Raw genomic sequence first — 23,989 nt, 5'->3', positions numbered from 1 at the left:
CTTCATCTCTTTTATTGTTACATAAAGTTCTATTTTCAGCCTCAACAAGGAGAAAAAGAAAGAAAAATAACCACAATCATTCTCAAAGCAAGAATCCATTAGAGGATTAAAAACATAAAGGAGAAATTCTTTTTAAGGAAGAACAGACTGATTTCCAGGCCTATAATCCAGTTTCCACCACCCTTGCTTGACAAACGGTGGTCAGTGCTAACTCCTCCTCATCTTAAGCCTTGACCTTCTCAAGGCTCTCTCTTCCCATATGTATTTTCTCTCTGACAACGCTCCCTTCCCTGAAATGTGCTCCTCCTCCAGTATCCACCAAGATTCAACTGTTGACATCCTTATTCCTCTGCTCATCCTGCTCCTTGTTCTGAGCAAACTCCACCAGCCTTACACTGACAGCTCAAACTCAGTATTTCTCCAACATGAAACTAATTTTAAGTTTTGTGGAGGTACAGGATGTGCACTCATAAGATCACAGCAGAACTATCACTTTGTTCTTCATCTGCCCCTGAGACTACAGCAGTCTCCAATTATTCTGCTCAGCAGATAAAGCCATCAGGCCACTTCATCACACCACAGCATCATCAGCAATTTGTGTCCCACTCTTCCTGGGTCTTTTTGGCTAGATGCAAGTTGTGCTACTTCTACTCTGCAAATTAAAAATCTGATGAGGAATGCCAAGTCTTTATGACCTTTAAGTCATCTACTATATGTTTTCCCAATGATGAAAACCACATTCCCCCATCAAGCCTTTGCCAAGTATCACTACTTGGCCATTTTCTTGCCTCGTCCTTTCATCATCTCTCTCTCTTTAAGCCTCTACATTTTAACAGTCTTTGGTGACTCAGACACAACTCATGATTATATTTTTTCCTCATCGCTTGTAAAAGATGTAATTACAGTTGCTCACCTACATTGTCTATCTCCTAAGGATACACAATGTCATTTGCCTGCTTGCTGTACTCACCTTCAAGCTTTTTGCTTTCTATAGACAGCATTATTCCTAACTGCATAATCCCTTTTCCCTTAACGAAAAAAATCCCACACCAATGTCTCTTTGTTGTAATACCACAAATCATGATTATTAGCCAACAGCAAAAATGTCCACCAAGTGACACATGCACTTCTGGGGACTTCTGTTGTTGAAAAACCATTTGCTTTAGAGTGGTTTCCTTCCACTAGCTTATTTCATCTGTGAGTTGAAATATGGACTGACCTCTCCATGTGGCCCTTCCAACATACGGAAAAAAAAAATAAAAATACAGATGCACAAATGTTTTGTATAAACAAACCAGAGAGAAACTGCAAAGCATCCTTCAGCTCCAATTTATCTCCTTTGTGCTAATGCCATAATTTAGAAAAATTAAAGTGTTCTAATGTTGTATTTGGTAGTAACTAAAGCACTTTTCAGAATGTTGTTTTTGAAGGAATGGACTATAATGGTCTTTAGTAATAAGCAAGATGATCTTTTGTGAAGGAAAATGCCAGTTCCTGATGCTTATCAAACGTGCCCCTGTGTGGGCACACACACACACACACTCTCTTCTCACAACAGACTTGCTGAGGACTGAGCTACTGCTTTCAGATAAATTACTTTTTTTCCCTTCAAAATCCTTCAGGAAAGTGTTTTGTTTTAACAATAATTCCAAAATATTTCAAATAATGAGAATAACAATCTCCAGTTATTTAACCTAAATATATCACAACACGGGTATAGCCACAGAGAGAATCAGCTTTTTATTTTCCATGAAAAAGAAAACTTCAATACCATAAAATGAGACCCGTACGAAGAAATGGCAGGATTCAGTTTACTGGTATGTCCTAAAATCTGAAAACTACACTTGACCTAAGAAAAACCTAGAAAAAACCCCTCCAGCTCTTCAGCCTGATCCTCTGCATTCACCAGCTTAGAGCAAGCGATGTATATAGCCAGCTACCTTGTCACATGTTAGTACCCACAAGTGGATTTACAGATCTCCAAGCATTAATCCATTCTTTTCATGGAGGCAAACAAAATAAAACTGTGTCTTCCCAAGGTGCTGCATTCCTGCTCTGCATCAGGGAATGGCCATGCCATACGCTGGCTACCCTCCATAAGCACAACATCCACCCTCCCCCGCCTCAACAACCCATCTCCAGCAAGGGATGCAGCTCAGTGGTCTCTGAACAGCTGGCCCTGAAGGGTCCCAGCTGGATGCAGTAAATCTTTAGGAGCCTCCACTACAATAACCAGGACAGGCTGCTCCCAACAACTGAATTTCCAAGGTGGCTGAGTTGAACGTGTCATAGAGATGTAAAAAGCTCGTGCTCAGGTGCTTCCTTTTCAAGAAGACCAAAGCTTTTCCAACAGTATGTTCTCTGGCTGGAAAAAAAAAAAGAAAGGCACTGGTGGCAACACAACCAGGTGATGTTGGGGTCTATAATCCAAACACAGAGGTTTTGGGAATGCTAATCCAACAGGTTCCACCTGCTCAAGAGAAGACAGCACACCAGGACTCAGAAAGAATGGCTGGGGCTTTAGGAGCATCCAAGAACATAGCACTATCATCTGACCATGATGCAGTACAGCTGTTTCAGAGTAATCTTGCTGTATCAGAAAAAGAAAATAAAATTTAAAATTTGCAGAAAGCTGATTCAAACAATGCAAGCAGTGTGTCTTTCCAACTTCTATGACAGCAATGTCCCTAGATGGTTTACAGCTCACTTGTGTTGAAGAACCCCTGCAGCAGCATCCTCAAACTGTAAATAGCTGCATGAGTTAACCCCTCCTGTTTATTTTTGGGTGTTAATTGCTTAATTTCCCAGCAGAAATGCCCAGATTGCTGTCCTCTCAACACGTGCATCATGTCCCATCCAAGCCTCAGTGACACTATGTCATCACCAACTGCAGGAAACAAATCACTGCAGGATAATGAAAACTGGAGGTGTATGTGGACCAGAAGAAATGCTCTTTATTAATGAACTCAGAATTTTTTACATTAAAAAAAAATCTGATTTTCTACCAACGCTGCCAAGAGTACTTTACAGGTACTCTGTGATCCTGTTCAAAGGGCTGATCCATCCTTTCTGCAACTACCCCCACAAATACACACTAAATCCTAAATTCAGCAAGTCTCGACGTGCTGCACTTGGCCATCTGCTCTATTCCCACTTGAACCCAGCTCCCACCTGGCTGGCACAGCCCAAAGCCCTGTGACAGAAGACGGGCATGGCAACCTAGGGCTCAGCTGGGAACTTCCCCTTGAGAGACTGCCAACATTTCCTTGAATCCACCCTTCTTACTACGCTCTCCCATACCCACAGCAACTGTGAAATCACTATTAATTATGCCCTTTTGCCTGACCCACTTATCTCAAAATAGCAGTATCTGGGATGGGCTAAAAACAGGAGGAAAAAAAAAAGAGGAGGGAAGCTGAACGTTTTGCTTCCTGGATAACTCCTCTTAGAAAAGCCAACTCTGTTCTGATTTTCTCCACTATTTTTCCTCTTTCTTTCCTTTCTTCATCAACTTCTCTTCTGCATCTTCCTTTTGTTTCTCTCTGCAAGAAGAGGAATCAAGTTAGGAAAAAGGAGCGATGGAGAATGCTGATCTAAATTGCTTCACATCTTCAAAAACGTGGAGAGAAAATGATGGGGCGTGGGAAGGGAATAGCCCTGTGTGTTTTTTTTTCCAGAGATGACTTCCTTTTTCCTGCTGGCCCATGACTGAAGGAGATATGAGACAGTAATAACTGCTGAAGATTTTGGCAAATATTGGAAAAAGGAGAAACATGCAACTACAATTAACTTGGAGAGTAAGAAGCAAATACTAAAGAAAAACAGACCCCACAAATATAGACTGTGATCTCCTTCCAGAAGGAAAAGCCTTTATTCAATCTGAATCAAATGTGTTCATGTTTCACATTAATTCAAGCATGGATTTCATATAAAACTCACAAATGTGTATGTAAAATACAGCAGCGCAGACCTGCTTAGATGCATGAGAAAAGAATCTTTATTACAGAGGGGAAGACACACTGTTCTGTTTCCTGAAGAATTACAAGAACCAGAAAGAAATAAAATCACTACCTTAGTATTGTAACTGACTACGTTAAAATGTTCTTAGTCTACAAATTTGGAGGCACCATGATGCAATTCTTGCACAGACTGATTTTTGCAAGATTAAACCAACTCCAGAATTCTGCACCGCTGCCTGGAACAAGGTTCACTCCTGGTTCAGAAGAAAGGACCCTCATAATAAAGCAGGGCACACAAACATGCCTGGAACCTGAAACAGAGGTTGTGTTCCTGCAACACATGAACCATTTTCCAGGTACCTCAGCAGAGGACAAAGTGCTGGAGCTGCCAGCAGAGATCCTGGTTTCTCTCCAAAATGGCTAGAAAGTCTTTCCTCATCACCCTTGCAAAAAGCAACACAGGAATAAGAACCATTAACCTACCAACACTGAACACAAGTGTAGAAAGTAAGCATTTATTTAAACATCAGCTGTTCTTGGGGCACCCTTTTGTGATTCTGTTTTCTTACTTCTGACCTTCAGGGAGGAAGTCAAAACCTCAGTCACCGGTGATTTGCAGAGGCAACAGCGTTCATGCAATAAACCTAGCACAAACACCTCGTATCATTTGCCTTCACCAACCAAATGCATCAGTGCAAACCTTTTCTGTTTGGTTTTAACTCATTTAAATTAGAGGTATCTTTCACCATGCTAAAAGTTTTCCAGAGGAACAAGGATTTTGCACTTAGTGACATTCTCAGAAAGACACAAGAAATCATATACAAGTATTATTACTGCCTCCTGACAGGCTTGTTGGAGTATTTTTGAAACAGCTTTCTAAAATAAACCAACTTTTTTTCCTGCACAGATTTGTCATCAGGAAACCAAATCCTACCCTTATAAGGTTACAACAAAACAAAAGTCCTGAAAAGAAGTACAAAATCAAGTCCATTTTTAAATTCAGGAAACTACGATTCTAAGATACAATTAAGTTTGAAATCAGTGTCTTCAGAATTAGCAATAGTCAGATACTTAAGAAAATTATCTTGCCATTAATCACCCTCTTGTCCTTCACCCCAAATCACTCCTCTCCACCTAGGCTTGATCTTAACTTATTAGAGCTACAAAACAAAAGCAGAGGTTTTCTATTTACAGGCAGTATTCAGGCTTTACCCACTGAAATATTTTTATACACATGGTTACTTTTTACCATTAAAGAATTCAAACTGCTATGGCAAGGCACAAATTACTTAAACAACTTAGGCTACAAGCACCAATACTGAATCTGTATTAAACCACAATATACACAAAAAGAAAGGAAAAAAATCTTCGCATTAATCATTGGAGAAAGATTTTAAGAACAATGGACTCCAAAACAGTTTACAAGAATCTAAAATAACATCTGTGCTAAGCTAACACAGTAATCAAACTATTTGAAAAGAAAATCAATATTAGGATTAATGTTCCAGTTATTTCCAAAGCAGGATAAAATGCTTCCAAAAAAAGCTTGAATAACCAAGGGGTTCTATTTTATCAAATTTCTGCTGTGGACCTTATACTATTTAAGAATTGCATGAGAAACAAATTGCTCTGAAGCCAAGCTGAACCTCACCCAAGGTTAACTGCAACACCAAACAGGCCATTTCCTTTGGGTTCTTTTTATAAAAAGAAAATATTACCAAAATACAAAGAAACAAAGGATGCTGATACGGCAGCTTGTACAAGCACGTTACATTCCTGATGTCTGCAGTATTCCAAGTCTGTGTAAGTAAACTTTAAAGGATATCGAGAGAAGTTATTTTCATCTTCTTTTTCATTATCTGACTGAATGGTATATAGGATTTAACTGTACTACATACAAAAGCAGAGGCACACCAGTGAGCACTTCATTAATTAAAAGCCAGAAAAGGAAGTTTGCTAAACGAAGCAAATGTTCTTATCACTCCTATCTATATTCATTAAAACTGACAGGAAACCAAATATCACCATCTGTCTACTTGCAATAAAGACACTAAAAACAGCTCCAGGGTAGAAGAATAATATAAAGTATAAAACTGCAGTTTTTCAAGTTTCAGTTTGAAATGGACAAGAGAGAAACTGATGTCAGGCGGGGGAGAACAAAGCATGACAAGGAGCTGGTGCACAAGACTGGAAAAGGAATGACACATAGATTATAAACTGAAGTCCCTTTGAAATCTTGCAAAACAAACAAACTTTAAAGTTTGCTCCGTATTGCTCATTCAGATCAAGGGGTCTGCAAAAAGCCAAGTATTGCAGTGGCAGCTCATTTGCCTGTTTAGAAATAACTGCTACTAAAAACATTGGGAAAATTATATTCCGCTACATAAACTGCAAAGTTTTAGTGCTCAAGCAAGTCCCAGGAGACACTTCTGTAGCTTTATTACGTACTGATGCACTGTCTCTACAAGAGCGACTTTTTTTTTTAAATTATTCCTATATTTGGATTTTACTTGCAAGTCAGCAGCTTGGTCTAAAAGTTGAATAAGATTTGATGACAGAAAGAGCATCGAAGTGGTACTAACTTAGAGTGGAAAAAAATACCACTGCTCACACCAGCGGTTGTAGATGTCAACCGAAGGTCACTGATTTAAGGTAGTTTCCAGCAGTTGCACAATTCCTGCCTTCTAGTAATTGCCCCTTTTTTGCACTGCAGGAGAGAGGGAATGAAATAAAAACAAACAAATAGATGGTAGTAAGAGATTTAATGACAGAAATGAAAATAAACTAGTGCTCCCATTTTCAAGGGCATAGCTCCGTCTTGTTAATTCTGCACCATAGCCCAGCTGCATTTCGTGTTGCAATAAAAAGCTCTTCCAGTTCCTCCCAATGCTGCATAAAATATTAGCTCTATAGTCACAGTTTTTTAAGACTAAATAATGCTAAAGTACTTTATGGCTGAAACAGACAGAAAAAGACAATTCATTGTTATAACTGCCACGCAGTTCTCATCCCTGTTGTGCCTGGGTACAGGCAGCGCAGGACAGATTTCTGGGTGTGTTCAGCCTTGAGAAGAGAAGGCTTTGGGGAGACCTTGTTACCATGTTCCAGTACTCAAAGGGTGGCTACAAAGAAGATGGAGACTCCCTGTTTACAAGGAGTCACACGGGGGTAATGGGTATAAGTTGCTCCTGGGGAGATTCCAATTGGGCACAAGAGGTACATTTTTCACCATGAGGACAGTCCAACATTGGAATATTCTCCCAAGGGAAGTGGTAGATTCGTCCACATTGGACAGTTTTAAGTCTCAGCTTGACAGGGTGCTGAGCCATGTCACATAAACTGTAGTAGTAACCAGAAAGGTTGGACCAGATGATCCTTGAGGTCACTTCCAACCTGGCATTCTGTGATTCTATGATACCTACAGGAAGCATAAATGGGGTTACGAGAGATGGGGCACTGGAGTTAAAGACTAAATTGAGGGCTTATTGATTTTTATTATTATGTTCCTCCAGAACAGTCCTTCTTTTCCTGTAGTTTAATTTTCTGTCCTAAGAACAATAATTCATACATCTAAAAGGGCTCTCATTAATATTCTATGAGAATGCTTTTTTAGACTCAATACAATTACAATGCAGCAATTATTATTCTTCTGTTAATACTTTAACAATACTGACAGACCCATTAACAGCTCAGCACAAGTATGAGAGGAGCTTCAGAAATATAAGTGTAGGACTATTTCTGTTCACTAAAGAAACCACAACAAAATTACAGAATGTTAAATAAAGTCTGAGTGTAAAAAATTACTGTGAAATGATGTGCAAAATAAAAAAATCAGATTCCTCCGACATTCTGAGGAATCTACGAGGATACAACAATAAAAAGTTCTTTAAGTGAAGGTTGAAATTCCAAGGGCAAATTCTCTTTTATGCTAAATATATAGAGACACCATACATCCATCATCTGTCCATGTCAATGAAATCACTGGGAGGTTTAGAAAGGACTTTGGAAAGCTGGTAGGCAACTGTGGAGGTAAAGTATCAGAAGAGAAAACATGAACCCAACCATTAAATTAATCCTCTGTGTTGTTTAAAAATGCATCCAGACTGAAGCTGGAGGATGTTTGTTTATTCTAAGGTGGTTGTAGGATACCCTTAAAAAACCAAAAGGAACATTGTTGCGGTGTGGGGAAAAGTGAAAAATGTTTACCTTAGCTTTAGAAACCTTCTCATACAAAGCTACATAGTAACAAGCATAGGCCAGAATATTATATTTTGAAAATATTTTATATACACCTCATCAGAGCTCTTATTTTCCTACTGAGAGTAGAAACTGTGGAAGCTGCATTTCATTTTATTTACTAATAGGAAGCACACAAAGCCTCAGGTTCTTCAGGAGCTTGGGTAATCATCACAAGAGGTAAACTATTCTGCAGAAAGAGTGAGCATAATTCACTCCTGCACTCCTCTTGTCCACAGGAACAACAGGATGTAAATCAAAGCACCTTCTACAGCACCTCGTTGAAAAAAACAGCCCCAGACTCCAGGCTCCTTGGGGATTTGAGAGTATCAGGCTGGGAAAAGCCTTCCAGGGAACTGAGAAAACATCAACTTCCTGTAATCCTCTTAAACAGGTAAATAAGCTCAACCCTGAACCACATGGTGTTTCTTAGTCCCTCCCATTCCTATATTGTGAGTCTGCTTCTGAACTGTGCTCTTTTAATTACATTAAACTTTTTTCTAATATATATACAATGCTATTCATACTGTTAATTTATAATATGCTTTTATGCATAAAATATCAAAATATCAAATTATTAATGACCAGTCTGCTTGTTTGTTTGTTTTTTTATCTGCTACTTACCTTGTCTAGGAGCTGAAAAATACCCTTTGCCTAGTCTTCTACAGGTGAAGCTCTCCTTCCTATAAGGTCACCACAGAGCACCCAGCTTTCCCAGGTTGTACCAAACCCCATTGCTCACAGGATTCTGTACATTGCGTTTAGATTCAAGATGACTTTTGCCCTTTTGTACTCAAACACATCATCTTCTCCTCATCCTGGTACATACAATAAACCCCGGATTTGTCAAGTTTGACACTAGCTTGCAACATGACTTATTCTGGTGAGCAGATTGCTGCGACACCTCCTCATCCACTGTAACACCTCCTCATCAGTATTATTCTTGAATTCACTTTTGACAGTCAACAACAGTTTTCCATACACCTCTGTAAAACCTCCCTAAAAATCTCCTTTTCAGAAGTGATTTCTAAAGCCACGAAACCCCAGTCACGATGCCTTCGTGTCTGTTATTTAAAGCACAGCACCATTACATCTGTACACCAGTAAAGTGAGGCTCATTGTGCTTTCTGCTCTAGAGCATTAGAAAACCTGACTGAAGAACAAGCCCATCCTAGGAGCACCTTTTAACCCACACAGAGACAAAACAATTTATTAATATTTACATTGCTTTAAATGTTTTCATGGTGCTATTTAGATGGCCTTACTAGTAATGACTGCAGCAAGCTGGAACAGGTTTGCCATAAAACAGAGCCCAGGCTAGCACTAAAAATAAAATCTGGGTGTCTTGAAGCCTGGGAAAAATACAGCAATGCTACAAGGGTTTGAGTGCAAACCTGCAGACAATATTCCCTACACAGACAACACTTCTTATTCATTAATTTGCATGGACAGATGTTTACAGACAGAATAATCCAGAGCCTCTACAGGTTTCTTTGGTGCTCCCATCACTCCCATTCTGCTTTCCCACCCCATGTGTTTAGTGTCTCTTAGTTCATTCCTCTGCCTTCTACCAGCTTCCTTTCCACATACCAGGCTCAGACCATTTATTTCTCCCCACTCTGGCTATCTCCTTCTCTTCTTCTAATGCAGAGGATGTGATGCTGGTGATGGCTGAAAACAGGTCTTCATGAGCTCCAGCGCAGGAGGTATTTGTCTCTTGAGTAACAAGCCAACCTTTTTCTGCCATTTTTTTATACTATGGAGTAATCACTACCCCTTTTTTCTTTTTCCTGGTCTATCCCATTCTTTCTCTCTATTTTGCATATTATCCATTGCTTTTCAGGGTTGTTTTTTTTCCTCTTTATCCTCCTATTGCTATCACGGTCTTTAAGAGAAAGTCGAGGCTGTTAAATACTGAACATCTGTCACATTTCAGCGTTATGATCAGGAAGCAGGTTCTGAAAATCCTGGTAGCAATACAAAAACAATCAACTAAGAAATCTCCCCTTAGATTTCACCACTTTATCACTGTTCTTGTACCCTTCCCTAGATACCTGCTGTGGATCACCACCAGGGACAGGATATTGAATTAGACACACTCGATTTGAATCGGCACGGCTGTTCTTACAGATTTATTGCTACAAGCACCTCTGCCAGGCCTAAGGAAAACCAGCAAGAAGAAAAGTTACAGAATCTTGCATTTTTCTAAAAGTAGCTTTGTTGTGTGGCAGTTCCCCCATTTCATCATCTACCTTTGTTACACTGCTACACAAACAGAGTGAATTCTGGTTACGACTGCCATATATGTAAAGTAATCAGGTATTTATTCTTAGATAGTAGTAGGAAACATCAAGGGTAGGAAATTCAGCACAAAATGTTTTTCACCTGATGAGAAATATGGGTGAAAATGCTTGCTCTGAACATGATTTTGTTAAGGGCACTAGCATAAGAAAGAAAGAAAAAAATTTGTTGGGAAACTTCCACCATTCAAGATATTCCCTTTTGTTTTCCAATGTTCTTTTCCCAGAGACACTGAGCACAGGTAGGTTTTGTGGTTTGGATGGGGTGGGGGAGAAGGCTGTTGATGCTTTGGAAAAACCAACCAAAGCTGGCTTTACTTGCTTGCTCCTGATGCTCAGCTACAGCAAGAAGTGGCTGCTGGAAGACCTACCTTCAAAGGCAAGCTGCAGGAGAAATCATCATTATTTGAGCCCCTAAATGTAGAATTTAGAAACTCTTTTTAAAAAGAAGGTTTTTTAAAATTATAAAGGTAAAGAAAAAAAAAAGATTCCAGGGAAATAGCAGAAAATAGTAGAAGGTTTCCTCAATGGCAAAGTCCCAAGTCCCACCAGCCAAACCCTTCCAACCCACCCTTGGTTCCAGGTCCAAGTAAAACTCCACTCCTCCCCACCAGTGTTGATCTTGCCAAATGCAGAGCAGGAGGAGAACACCCGGGGGACTGGCATCCGAAGGGCTCCATGCAGAGGGAGGGAGCCCTGACACACATGGCAGAGCTCCCAGGAGCAGCTCCTGCAGTTGGTTTTCATTAAGGAAGGCACACGCTTCTGCGCTCCGCTCCGAAATGTTCAGGGGCTCTAGTACACGAACAATAACTCAATAATCACATTTCCTTCTCTGTATCATAAAATAAACACAGTCTCTGAGATGGACTCTTTAGATTTATGTCCTTTCAAAAGAATTTAGTAATTGGAGTTGGGGGGGGGAAATAAAACCACAAGTAAAGTGCACGGGTTCAAAATGTGCAGTAAATACTTTTGAAGGCAATGTTCTCATCTGGGAGTATTGCAACAGATGTTTATCATGAGCTACTGCAACAGTTAATCTAACTCTGAGCCAGATTAACTCTTTGCCATTGGAAACAAGCCTTTTTTTTTTTCCATGGGCAGCTTACAGCAAACAAGGGGATGTGCCAGAACTGCTGACAACAAGCAGTTAACTGAATAAAGGCGGGGGGGGGCAGAAAGCCATAAAGCCCAACAAAATAAACCAACGTCTGGCCCCAAACACTTAGATGAACAGGTGTATGCGTGGGTGGGAGTGGGGGGAAAAAAAAACAGAGGAAAAAAAAAACATTTAAACAAAGCCTCCACTAACATTCTGGTCACTGAAGTGGGTACACACAAAATGCACCAAACAACACTTCAGAGCACTTCAGCAAATAATGGGATTTTTTTTTCTTTTTATTTTTGGAGGGGATGGAAATATGATTATTGATCTTGGTTTTCAAAGTGCAGCAGCAATATATCACACTAACAACTCAGAGGTTTTTCTATTTAAAGATATTCTGAGTAAGAATGAAAATAGGAAGCTACAAAACTGCCACTGAAATATGGACCATTCAAACAGCAATTCAACAGTTCGGAAACATTACAGTATTTCAAAATACTTAGAATTTTTAAAATCTAGCTTAGGTTTCCATACAACAAACAGTGGTAGCCTACTGGACCTTTTTTTTTTTTTTTTTTTTTTTTTTTTTAAACTGGCTAATGTAAGTGTGGGGTTTTCATTTTTATGGAACAGGTTACAGTACCTACATATGCAATTTGGTATTCACTCCTTAAAGATAAAAATGCAAATCACAGCTTAAAGCATCATTATTTAGAGCTGAAATCACCATTTCTTAATGGGTGCAAAGCAGATCCCAGTTTGCAACGTTTCCTGAAGGCAAGTGAAGGAAAGTAAGGCACAGCCCAGAGTCATTCCTCTGCTCCTAATTTCACAGGCATTTAATTTTGGAAATTTCTGCCATCTAAAAGGGATCAAGCAGAAGAGGTCAGTGCAACAGGTCCACAATGTGTCTGCCTGAGCATCACCTACAGCTCCCACATTCCTGGGATGGCCTGGGATCCATGTATAACTGCTGGAAAGCAGAGCTGGTTTGAGGCTTTGCAGTCTTGTACAGTTTGCAAGGAAGGCTATACACAATTTTCATCTGAGGCACACACCTTCTCTCAGAGTCCCAGCTGCAATAACACAAGAATAAGAGTCACAAATTCTGGAAAGTTTGGTCTAAACTTCTTTTATGAAGGAAGAAAATCTCATTGTGTTCATTGGGTTTGTGGTGGTGTTTTTTTAACAGGGTGAAAAACAAATGCGAATCTGTCAAGTGTAAAGCAAATCTAAAGAGGTTTTGTTTATCTAATTGCTAGGCAGAACAATCAATGCATGAAAAGCTGCAGGAAATCCTCAGGACTCTGCAGTATTTATGCTGGTAAAGCAGAAGAAGTTTCATTCTTGGCATTACTCCTAATCAACAAAAGCAGTGGCAAACATTATCAGTCTTTTTATATTTGATTAATAGATTGATGCTATTTATTCAAGGAAACCTTTATCAATATTCCTCTGATTCTAAAAAGATGGACGTCCACAAAGGCACGTGCTGGCAGTACCTCCAGCCTATCCCTTCATCTCTATGTAAAGGCCACTGGAACAGCCACCCATTCGTTCGTTGACTAAAATAGAACCATTTGTAGCTTGTTTTGGTTTATTCCCCCCAGATATCAAACATTGTTAGTGCTGAGAAGGAGGTTTTGTTTTCCAAATTTTTAGTATTCCAGAGAAATATACTGACATTACATTATGCAAGTCTTGCCAAGAACGTCTTTTGTGTTCACAGCTTCAGTGTTGATGATAAATTTTGAACGTTAACAGTACAAAGTATTATTTAAATCAAAGCCTAAATCATAAATGTAAAAGTAATTTAAATTACTGAACTGGAAATCTTGATTTGAATAATTTCATTTTGCAAATATAGATTGCCTAAAGAACTATTTGCTTTCAGTGGTTGTTACTTCAGAGTAGGAAAATAAACTACATGCATCTACTTAAATGATTATGAAACCTAATATACTCTAGTTCTTTTAATTTTTACATTTTATTAAGTAGACAGTTAACTAGGCAATTATTTTTTTACTGTGATTCCTAAGTGCTTCAGAAATATTTAGTAAGTCCTAAAGCACCTTTTATGATGATGATTATCCCCATTTTATAGAAGGATAACCCAAAGAAGAGATAATTAACTAGTTTGGAATCATTCCTTCACCAGATTAAATGACCTCAAAGACAATATGATTGATCTCCACCACAGCTCCTACCTGTTGCACATAATTCTGCACTCCAGCCTAGCAATCACAATAATTTGCAAATATCAATAAGAGAACAATTAACAGCAAAGCCTCGGGAGGCAGCAGCAGAAGGCTGGTCTAAATAGCCATCCAAGAATAAGGCAGTTTTGCTGGATGGTTTCACCAATATGTAACACTTGGTATCATTTTTATGTCATCTTCTAAAATTCAGAGGTAAAGGTCACACACAGCACAGCCTGCTGCTGTTCTTCACAACAACACAGCTTGCTTTAGGAACGGTCTCAATTATTTTGCCAGGAATAATGATGGCAAAACCAGCAGTGGCCATTTAGATCTCTTCCACAGCCCAACCAAATCATCACACCAGGCTTTCCAAGCTGTACAACCTCTGGTCTGAGGACTCATTTCTTAATATTGTGCCTCAAGATCTGCAGCATGTTGTGCCAAGAGCACTTACTCTGACCGTTTCAGAACAACTTCCACATACTAAATATTGTGTATCCCCAAATGCCAGCTGGGTTGAGGCCTTATACATTCCACCGTTTCTGCCCTGAGGGACAGTGCCAGATCTGAAATGTTTGCTAGTCAAGATAAGCAACGTATGAAGAGTGAGAGGAGAGGTCCAGAATTATTGTTAAGGTTTTTCAGTCTCTCACCATTGTGCCCATTTTTCACTAGTATTAAAATCTACTTTTGTCCCAAGTCGGCCCATGATGGGAAACTGCATCTTTCCTAAACCACCTCCTTATGTTCCCCCCAAGCCATCCCTTACAAAGGAGGAGCATCAGGATCTCTCAAGCTACTTGGTCTTTCTCTAACCTTGTCTTTGCCGAGATGCTTATAAAAATTTTATCAGGTAGACACTAACCACAATCTCCGAGCTTTGCCAGGAGAGGCAAGAGGCAGAACACCAGGTGCTGGAGGAAAATAAAACAGGAGAAGACACAGTGGTTCATGACATATTTGGTAGGTCTAAACATACAAAATGCCAGCTCTCCCCTTCTGCCTTAAGGGGGTGACCAGTAAGTGGCATGTAGATGAAGAGGGTGTCTTGGAGTCCAGCAGTATTCACCCACCTCACTGCAAGTCCTCAACTTCAGCTTCAGGAAATAAAGTCCTGTTCTCTTCAAAATCACAGAGTGTGCCAGACTACAAATCCCACCCCACTGGCATGCCACATGTGCCACCTGTTCTGCCTATGTGCTAGCTCAGCAACGAGGGGGATGAGAACAGGATGAGCCAGGTACGGGTCAAGGACTTTGCTGGGCATACACAAGACACCTTCCTAAAATGAAACTGAAAGAAGGTTTTACACAGCAAAACATCTGAATTTCCTGCACAAGATCTCAACAGAATATCCATCTATCCCCCCACATAGGCTCCAGTCCATCCTGCCCTACCATGATGCTTAGGACACGAGGCTGTTGGTCCACAAAGCGAGCAGGCTCCGATGGGAACGCCGGCTCCGGAAAGCAGATGTTGTGTAAATTCATATTTCATAAACACAGTTAATTGTGACAAGAGGGCTATAAAAATCCTTGTACAGCTTAAATTATTTCTCTGCTTAGTGCAACTCTACCACCAGAAAGTGTTACACATTGCACTTTATACTGAACTGGCAGTGATCACTGATAACGTTACAGCTCTATTTGACAACAGATATAAAAACCACAGATCTTTAAAAACTACAAATTAATTTTTCTGCCATCATGCAACATAACCATTTAAAAGCAAACATGCCATGCAATTGTCATGTTAAGTTTTCCAATCTAACATTACATGTGTTTCAATATGGAGATTATACTTCTGAAATAAACATTGATGCTATCAGGGAAAAGTGCACGAATAAGTTGCATTCCCATTAAACAGAAACTACCACCTTAAAGAGTCAATAAACCTTCACAGTTGACCAAGGAAATACCCTCTCTCCACCCAACAAGGTCACAACAGAAGAAAAAAACAAATCCAGCAACAAAACAAAATTATACCTGCTAAAACTTTGACCCTTTCATTCAGACTCAGGTAAAAAACTACGTAATTCACGACCTGCTTTTTAATACATTTATTATTTATGCATTTATTGATGCTGACTCTCCAGTAATCAAGGTATAGCAGAGTCACTGTACCCATATGAATCTTCTTGTACATACTGGAATCTAAATTTCTATCCAACTCACATAATTAGGAAAACAAAACCCAAACAAAAAAAGCAACTAAATTGAGTTTTACTTTTTCTAGGGTGATTTTTTTATGTTCGATTACTTAGAAAAATACTTATTAAGAGTTGATTAGCTATTTATATTTGGAAAAGACTTTTTTTAATAACATGCATCTCCTTTAGGCAATAGTCTACATATACTACCTACTAAAATTCAGTGGAAGAGTAAAAAACAACAAGGTTTTCTTCAGCTTTGTTGGATCAGTACGTGATACCAGCCAAGTCACCTGGTACTGTGTGAAAGGGAAAGAAAATAATTCATCTGCTCTCTCTCACCTATCTCGGTAAGAAAACAAGCAGGAGGCGTGGAGGGGTAATTCAGTTCTGCAGCACTCACGTCATCTTTCATATTTCTGTTACCACCACAAGCAGGCAACGCCTGCCAGCCTGGCTGCAGCTTGTTTACACACTATTAGAAATCAGAAAATGCTATTTATGCTCAAGAAGTCTCAGTAGGTATCAACTGAGCATAGATTTTACTCTGTCTCTTTTCTCAGGATGCTCTAGAAGTTTTTGCAAAACATTAAAATTCTGTATGCCATTACATAATGAAATCAAAATACAATGAAATGTACGCATGGGTATTTACACTGTCTAACAGAACTGCAGCTGGCTTAATTTTGAAAGTATCTATTACTTGTATAAGTAAATAGTACTCATTTCATCATTTAAAAAAATAGTTTATAGGTAGTCATCTGCATTTCTCATATAGTCAAGTATTCACAATCATTTGAATAAAATACACTGTTGAACTCAATTTAAACTCTCCAAGTATCTATCATTTTAGACAAAGTGATTTGGGTAGATAATCATAAAACTGCAGATACATCCCATTTTTTCTAGGAGCTGATAAATCACTGGCAGTGCAACAGGTGCCACTTCCATTCATCACTATTCTGTGCAAAGAAGATCTCAGGGGCACTGTCCCCCTGGGCGCTCAGGCTGCCTGTGCACCCATGGGTGAGGACCCACGGCCCTGCGGCAGCACGTTCCCACATCCCAGTGGCTCAGGGGCTGCTCCTGCTTGGCAGGGCCAGACTGAAATACTTCCATGACTCTCTGGAAAGCCCCTTCCTGCTTGCTGTAGTTTCAGGCTAGCAATAACCATATGAAGTGCTCAGGCCTAGCAGCAGGCCTGGACCCAAACGCGTCCTTCCTCCTCCAGGATGCAAAACAAGGGGTTAAAAGCATCACAAGCAAACTCCGGTGTAGATCACATCGGCTTCACTGACAGCACCACTGCTTTCAACCCGAATTTCTAGGCAGGGCACCTTCGAGCTTCAGCAGGATTTTCATTCAAAAGAAGCACTCAGGCACCGATTTTTACCCTGCCCAAATCAAGCATTGGTGTCTGAAAAATTCCACTGCTCGCTGACACCACCGACACGCTCAGGCTGACACGTTACAATTCCAAGCACTGCCTCCAGCTGGGGATGCTACACAGCCTAGTCAAATGTCTGGCTCACTCCTGGACAGCACAGAAAGCACACAGCCCCATCCTGACCGCAACCTTACCCGGAGAAAAAGCCAGGCAGAAAAGTTGCAAAATCTGTCAAGATTTTTTCTGCCTTAAAGCCTATCTCAGTCAGAAATAACTTCTGCCGTGAAACCACGAGGAAAGCCAGAACACAGAAAGAGAGATGCAGTCCTAGTATGAGAGGAAATAGACAGAATAAGTGTAACTAATACAGTTGACTGTAAAAAGTCTCATAAAAAAAAAGAGATGTGAGATCGGATCTGCTGCAAAATAACACAGACCCGAATTTGTCCCTGAACCACAGCACAGATTTACAGGACGAGATAAAAATGGAGGGTATTTAACTTCATACTTGTTTTAGCTCTAAAGTAAACAGAGTACGTTCAGATAACAACACATAATCGTGCCCATTTCCAGTTATCTATGATCTCAGGCTGAAGGGGAAAGAGTAACTTCACATTCAGCAAACCGACAGAAATAACTTAGGGGAAGGATCCAGGATTTTCAGCAGGGGTCTGAAGACAGCCCGAGCCGATTCCCACTTACTTTCTGCCACCCAAGGCTGGCAAACCTCATTCTTAAAGACTCGAGACAACCCGCAGCGCCAGCTCCGCCCGCCTTGGGGAAGTTCATCGCAGCCCTTTGCCACCCACACCCGCGCAGCACCCGCTGCCCAGCACCCCGGGACCTCCTCCCTCCCGCCTCCCCTGGCTTGCTCCCCGAGAATCCCACAGCAAGGTCCTCCCTCCTCCCACGGCAGCGGTGAACAACCACAGCCAGGAACCCTCGATCACACCAGGGGCAGGAGAAGCAGCAGCGCGGCTGGATGCGGCATTCCCAGTCCCGTCCCCGGCCGGCCAAACTTCTCCTGGACCCTGTGCCCCCCAACCCGCCCAGCCGCGCACAAAGAGCCCCTTTCCCAGCCCCCCCAGGCACCCCTCGGGGCGGGGCGGGGCAGGGCAGGGCAGGGCAGGGCAGGGCAGGGCAGGGCAGGACCCGCCGGCTGCGCTGCCCGCTGGGCCCTCCCGCCGCCGCGCTGCCCGGTCCCGCCGGGGGCTGCGGCTTCCCCGGACACGCCGCCCTAGGCGGAAAGGAAATGGTTATGAATTCATTTCCATCAAGCCATCGGACCGCGGGGCCGGGAAGCAGGGGGTGGGGGGGTAGGGGCTGGCACGGCAGGGACGGGTCCCCCGCACCCACCTTGCATCGCCGCCGGCCCCACCGGAACCGCCGCCGCCGCCGCCGCTCAGAATACGGGGCAGGCGGGCGCGGCCCGTGGGGGCGGAGCCTCCCGCGCCCGCAGCCAATGGCCGCCGCCCGCCGCCGGCGACCAGCCAATCAGCGCGAGGCTCCTTACCCGGCGGCGGGGGCGGGGAGCGGAGCGGCCGCGGGGGGAACGAGCTGGGGGGCCCGGCCCCGGCTCTGCCCTCCGCTCCGTCGCCCCTTCTTTTCTTCTTTTTCCCCTTTTTTTTCCCTCTGTTTTTCCTTAGCCTCGCTCCCTTGTTACGTTTTTTTTTCTCCCCTCCCTCCTTTTCCTTTTTTTCCCTCTCCCTTTTTTTCTTCTTCCCTTTCTCCCCTCGCTTTTTCTTCTCCCCCGTTTTTATTTTTTCTTTTTATTTTTTTCCTCTTTTTTTTTGTTTCCCCCTTTTTTTTTGTTTCCCCTTTTTCTTCTCCCTTCCTTTTTCTTTCCCCTCCCCTCTTTTTCCTTCCCCCTCATTTTTTTTTTTCCTCCTTTCCCCCCACCCCTTTTTTTTTCCCTTTGTTTTTTTTTTCTCCTTCCCCCCCTTCTCTTTTTTCTTTCCTTCTTTTGGAGAAGACCTTTTTCCAGATTTTATATATATATTTTATTTTTTTATTTTTTTTTTAATGTAACATCCACCCCAATGTACATTATACAGACCAAAAACTTCAAGAGCCCCCCGGGGAACTTGTTCTGCCAAGTGTGAACGGATGCTCCTGCAAAAATCAACACAGATTGCTAGTAAGCACCAGAGACTAGTATTTTAAAGAACCCAGGAAGATGAAGGGATGAAAAACCCTACAACTACTCCAGCCAAAATGTGAAGCACAGGAGAGTGTCTGTTCAGCCACTGGTTTTTAATCACTTCACACTAAACTCGGGGCATGACCAGCTCACCTGGTCCTGAACCCAGCCTTTCAAAACACCCAAGATGAAACCACCAGATGTTTCAACCACATCACCTGAGAGTGCAAAGTTTTACCCTGTATCACTGCTGAGAGATTACGAGCAAGGTAAACTTTCTCATTACGTCCAACAATTTTGGAAACAAACACCTGCTTTACTAAAAATAAAAAAACACTGAAAGCATGTTTTGTTGTTCGGGTGTTTTGTTTTGTTTTTTTGTAACGGAACTTTATTAACATTTGTTCAGAAACTTTTCAATCAACAATACTTCTGCCTGCTGTATATTACAGCAGAAAACTATCAAGTGTAGAAAAAAGGATAAAAACCAAAAAGCTCTAAGTTTTCTTTTGTTTTTCCGGACTAGCGACCCTGATAATTCCTAAGTTTAGAATGAACTAAAATAGTGAGAGCAACTGTGCCTCCCATTTCTAATGCTGTGCTCCTGCTGACCTTACCTCCAGCACTTGAAATCACGACATTCTATTTGCTGGAAACTCTTGCCCAAACAGGCCATATCATTAACTTGTTCACAGCGTTTGGCTGACACCGGATAACACGCGCCGCGAAGTGATAAACCTGATATCAGCCCAGGTCTTGATGATAATTTACAGGAGAAAGCTTTTCTTTTGCAGATCAAGAAAGGCTTATTTCTAAGGTGCCCCGAGAGCCAAGAACTCCGTGGTGCTACCAAGTGCTGACAGGCAACCGATAACTGTGACAAATTATACATTCATGGCATCTGCAGCAATCGATAAACTGACTCGCCAAATTAATAAAATATAGATCACAAAGCATACATTTTTATTAAAGAATAACTGCGTGATAACCAAGTAATGTGGATGCTTCCAAGCATAAGATTAAATTACATGCTGAGCAAATCTGGCGTTTGGTGATAAACGGCGAAAATAGTCTTTGCAACAGCAACTGAGGAAGGACATTGCTGACACAGTCTATAAACATGTTTCATAAAGCATAACCAAAAGGAACAAAAAAACCCCACACCATTGAAGTGGTGGTTAGAGAATTCACTACCATATCCACGATAATTACTTTCGAGGCTTTCTCCTTGCTTTGTAATTTATTCCTTCAAATAAGCTGCTGATTTTGGTGTTAGAAGTAATAAAAACAGATTACCTACATAGGGGAATATTTACACCAAATTAATTCCTTAACCAGTCAGACTCCAGCAGGCGTTATTGGAGTGCACAAAGATTTCTAGTACATTTAGGATGATGGAAGATTTACTTGAACACTTGAAGGCAAGTGTTTCCCCAGATAGATGGACATTGTTTATCAAAACTTTGTGCCTGCTGAGTAACTTGAAGTATTAAGTATTTACTTGAACTGAGGAATACAGTGAATCCTTTTGGACTTGAAGGTCTGAAGCTTTACACTTGCTTCAGTATTTTCCTGCATTAGTATTTTCCACTACTGAGAAATGCATCAAGAAGGGTTTTTCCAACCTCATGTGAAGGTATCAGAGAAATCATTCCTTCCCCAGGGAGGAAGATGGAGCATCTCTTATGGCCAATGCTTTACTTCTGGGAAGAATGCACTCAGACACGTCCTCAGTTTCCATGATCCTGGTTAGGTTATTGCTACACAGCTTTGAAACGTGTTTGATCCTAAACAATAGATTTAAAATACTGAGATCCTGTTTATCCAAGATTACAACTATTAGTTCCTAAAACTCCTTAGAACTTGGTCTCTGCAGCCTGTGTCATATCCATCTACAGCATTAGAAGGCTGTCCTAAAATTACTTTTAATCCACTATAATGCCAGATATGTGGTGCTCTCAGGCAGTCTTCACATGATTGAAGTCTTGTCAGACCTTCCAAAGATTTCTGATTGTAAAGCACCCAGCATTTCCTGGAAGGATACTTTCACACTTGTCGTAAGTCACTGAGTATTTTACATCCACAACATTTAGCCACTTTCTGAACTTCCATGGATTTCTCAGCTAAACACATGACACAAAGTCTTTCCCGTCCTTCTTCCTAGCTAATAAATAATGGAATCTTAATTCTGAAATGCTGTCATGAAACAAAAAATCAAATCGAGCCCAAGTAATATAAAAAACTATATTTGTTTATACAAGATCCATTATGAATTGAATACCTTTTATAAACAAATGACATCTGATAATATATTAAACATGTAAACAGGAACACACATGGAGTTATAATTCCATCAGCTTTCTCATGACATTAATCTTCTCAAAGACCATATCCACACTTCAATCTAATTGTTGTTAAGTCAATAAACAGACATGGCTCTTTAAAAATGGCTGACTACTTAGATAAGCTGCTGTCTTCCCTACCTATGGCAACCTAGATCAGTCTAAAAAAAATAAAATTCCCTTCTCCAGTATACTGGCCTGGAGCAGCTCTGCTACAAAGTCAGGCTGAGAGAGTTGGGGCTGTTCAGCCTGGAGAAGAGAAGGCTCTGGGGAGACCTTAGAGCACCTTCCAGTACTTGAAAGGGGCTACAGGAAAGCTGGGGAGGGGCTTTTCATCAGAGAAGATAGTGATTGGACAAAGGGTAATGGTTTTAAACCGGAAGAGGGGAGATTTAGGTTAGGTATTAGGAAGAAATTCTTCCCTATAAGGGTGGTGAGGAAGTGGAATGGGTTGCCCAGGGAGGCTGTTGGTGCCCCATACCTGGAGGTTTTTAAGGCCAGGTTGGATGAGGTTTTGTGCAACCTGGTCTACTGGTAGGGGTCTCTGCTTATAGCAGGGGGGTTGGAACTAGATGATCTTTAAGGTCCCTTCCAACCTTAACAATTCTATGATTCTGAGATTCTATGATATTATTAACAACTGGAAATCTATTACAAAATGTTACTTGCCATCACAATGAATTATCTCCATTTGAAAATAGGCCCAAATATTCCCACCGACAAACCATCATTTATTTCAATATTTTACCAATTACTTCCACGGTTTCGTTTACTAAGAAAATACCCACATTGCTGTGAATCTTGTCATTCCCCAAAACGTGACTACAGATCACAGCAAGGCATATTTCAGAGAAGCAGCAAACAGGACCAGCTTCAGAATTACACCCACCACCCTCAAGATAAGATGAGGCGAGAACGTTTTCTCTTGCCATAAATTACCACTCCCTCCTATCAGCAATTTAACTTTCAAAAATAGCTGCAACGCAGACAAATTATAAGCTATAATTATGCAAATTTATCCCTGATATTAAGACTGCATACATGCATATATGCATACCTTTTAGTCGTTTCTAAAGTGTACCTGCATGCATAATGTTAAATATTATATTCAAATATACCAGGTCATCTTTACCTTATCGTCCAGAACGACAAAATTTCTATCCTAAATATCTGTCAGCCATTCCAGTGGTCAAAAAATACCCACTACTGCTTTTTGTCTGTATGGTACTGGTCATTTGATCCTGGTGTATCTTCTAATAAACCTCCCTCCTTCCCAGACAGAATGCAGAGACCAACGTCAACAGGAGTCAAAAGAACTAGCCAGGCTCCCCGAGACAGAAAAAAATTAACATACATAGATATAGATATAGATATAGATATAGATATAGATATAGATATACAGATATATAACTGAGTCCAACACAGAAGCTGCATCAGGTTCAGCATTCCATACTCTGAAAGTACCTGAAGGTTGGAAGTATTTTAAGTCCCATACATAACTGGCCTGTTCTTGGCTGCTGTTGGCTACAGGACATTGGGCCAGACGGTGCTCACCATCCGATCCAGTTCAACACCCATTTTATGAAGTACTTCAAGACCAAGTTGCCTCATTCTTTCCTTAGAATTTGGAATTATTGAATATCGTAGGTCACCCAATGAAAAGCAAATTATAATTTGACTGCTCCTGCACTACTGTTCTGACTCAAGGCAAACACCTTCGACTTTGCCAGAGGTAGGACTCACAGAACAGCTGCATTTCTGTTGTTCATACATCCAGTTATCCAGATATTCATCTGGGATGAATGACATGGGATTACACTGCCTGTCTTTAACAGAACCACTGCTTTAAGGGCACTGCTTCAAATCCCTCAGCTCTGGTCCTACCTGCATGGCTTTACATTAGGCCATTTCCACACTGAAGCCTGTTGGATGAGGGAAGGGAGGTGACACAGAAGGTAGCACCACGGGCAGGTCTGGGGCAGGGGCTCAGCCAGATCTATATGTTCAGTCATCTAAATATTTCTTTTACTCACTGACAAAAACGTCAAATTTACAGCAATCATTATGCAGTGACCTTTATACCATAATGAACTCAGATTTTATTTTATTTTTATTTAAACATTTTTTATTATTCTTTGCACACTTACATGGCTTAGAGATCTAAGTT

General features: G+C 41.0%; 1 protein-coding gene across 7 annotated transcripts in view; it reads right to left on the bottom strand.

Annotated features, from left to right (window-relative positions):
* CTBP1 (C-terminal binding protein 1) overlaps positions 1-23,989 on the bottom strand; it is a 241,593-nt gene that overhangs the window by 137,715 nt on the left and 79,889 nt on the right. Inside the window, exon 1 of one of the 7 annotated variants that reach the window (XM_051616361.1) lies at positions 18,697-18,733. The exons of the other annotated variants lie outside the window; for them this stretch is intronic. Coding sequence (XP_051472321.1) covers positions 18,697-18,703 — 7 coding nt within the window. The 5' untranslated portion in view covers positions 18,704-18,733. Of the gene's footprint in view, positions 1-18,696; positions 18,734-23,989 lie in introns of those variants that run through there. 7 annotated transcript variants of the gene reach the window in all.

This window comes from Apus apus, chromosome 4 (assembly GCF_020740795.1).
Source record: "Apus apus isolate bApuApu2 chromosome 4, bApuApu2.pri.cur, whole genome shotgun sequence".
In the NCBI taxonomy this organism is placed as follows: domain Eukaryota; kingdom Metazoa; phylum Chordata; class Aves; order Apodiformes; family Apodidae; genus Apus; species Apus apus.
This window is presented reverse-complemented; position numbering and strand designations above follow the sequence as displayed.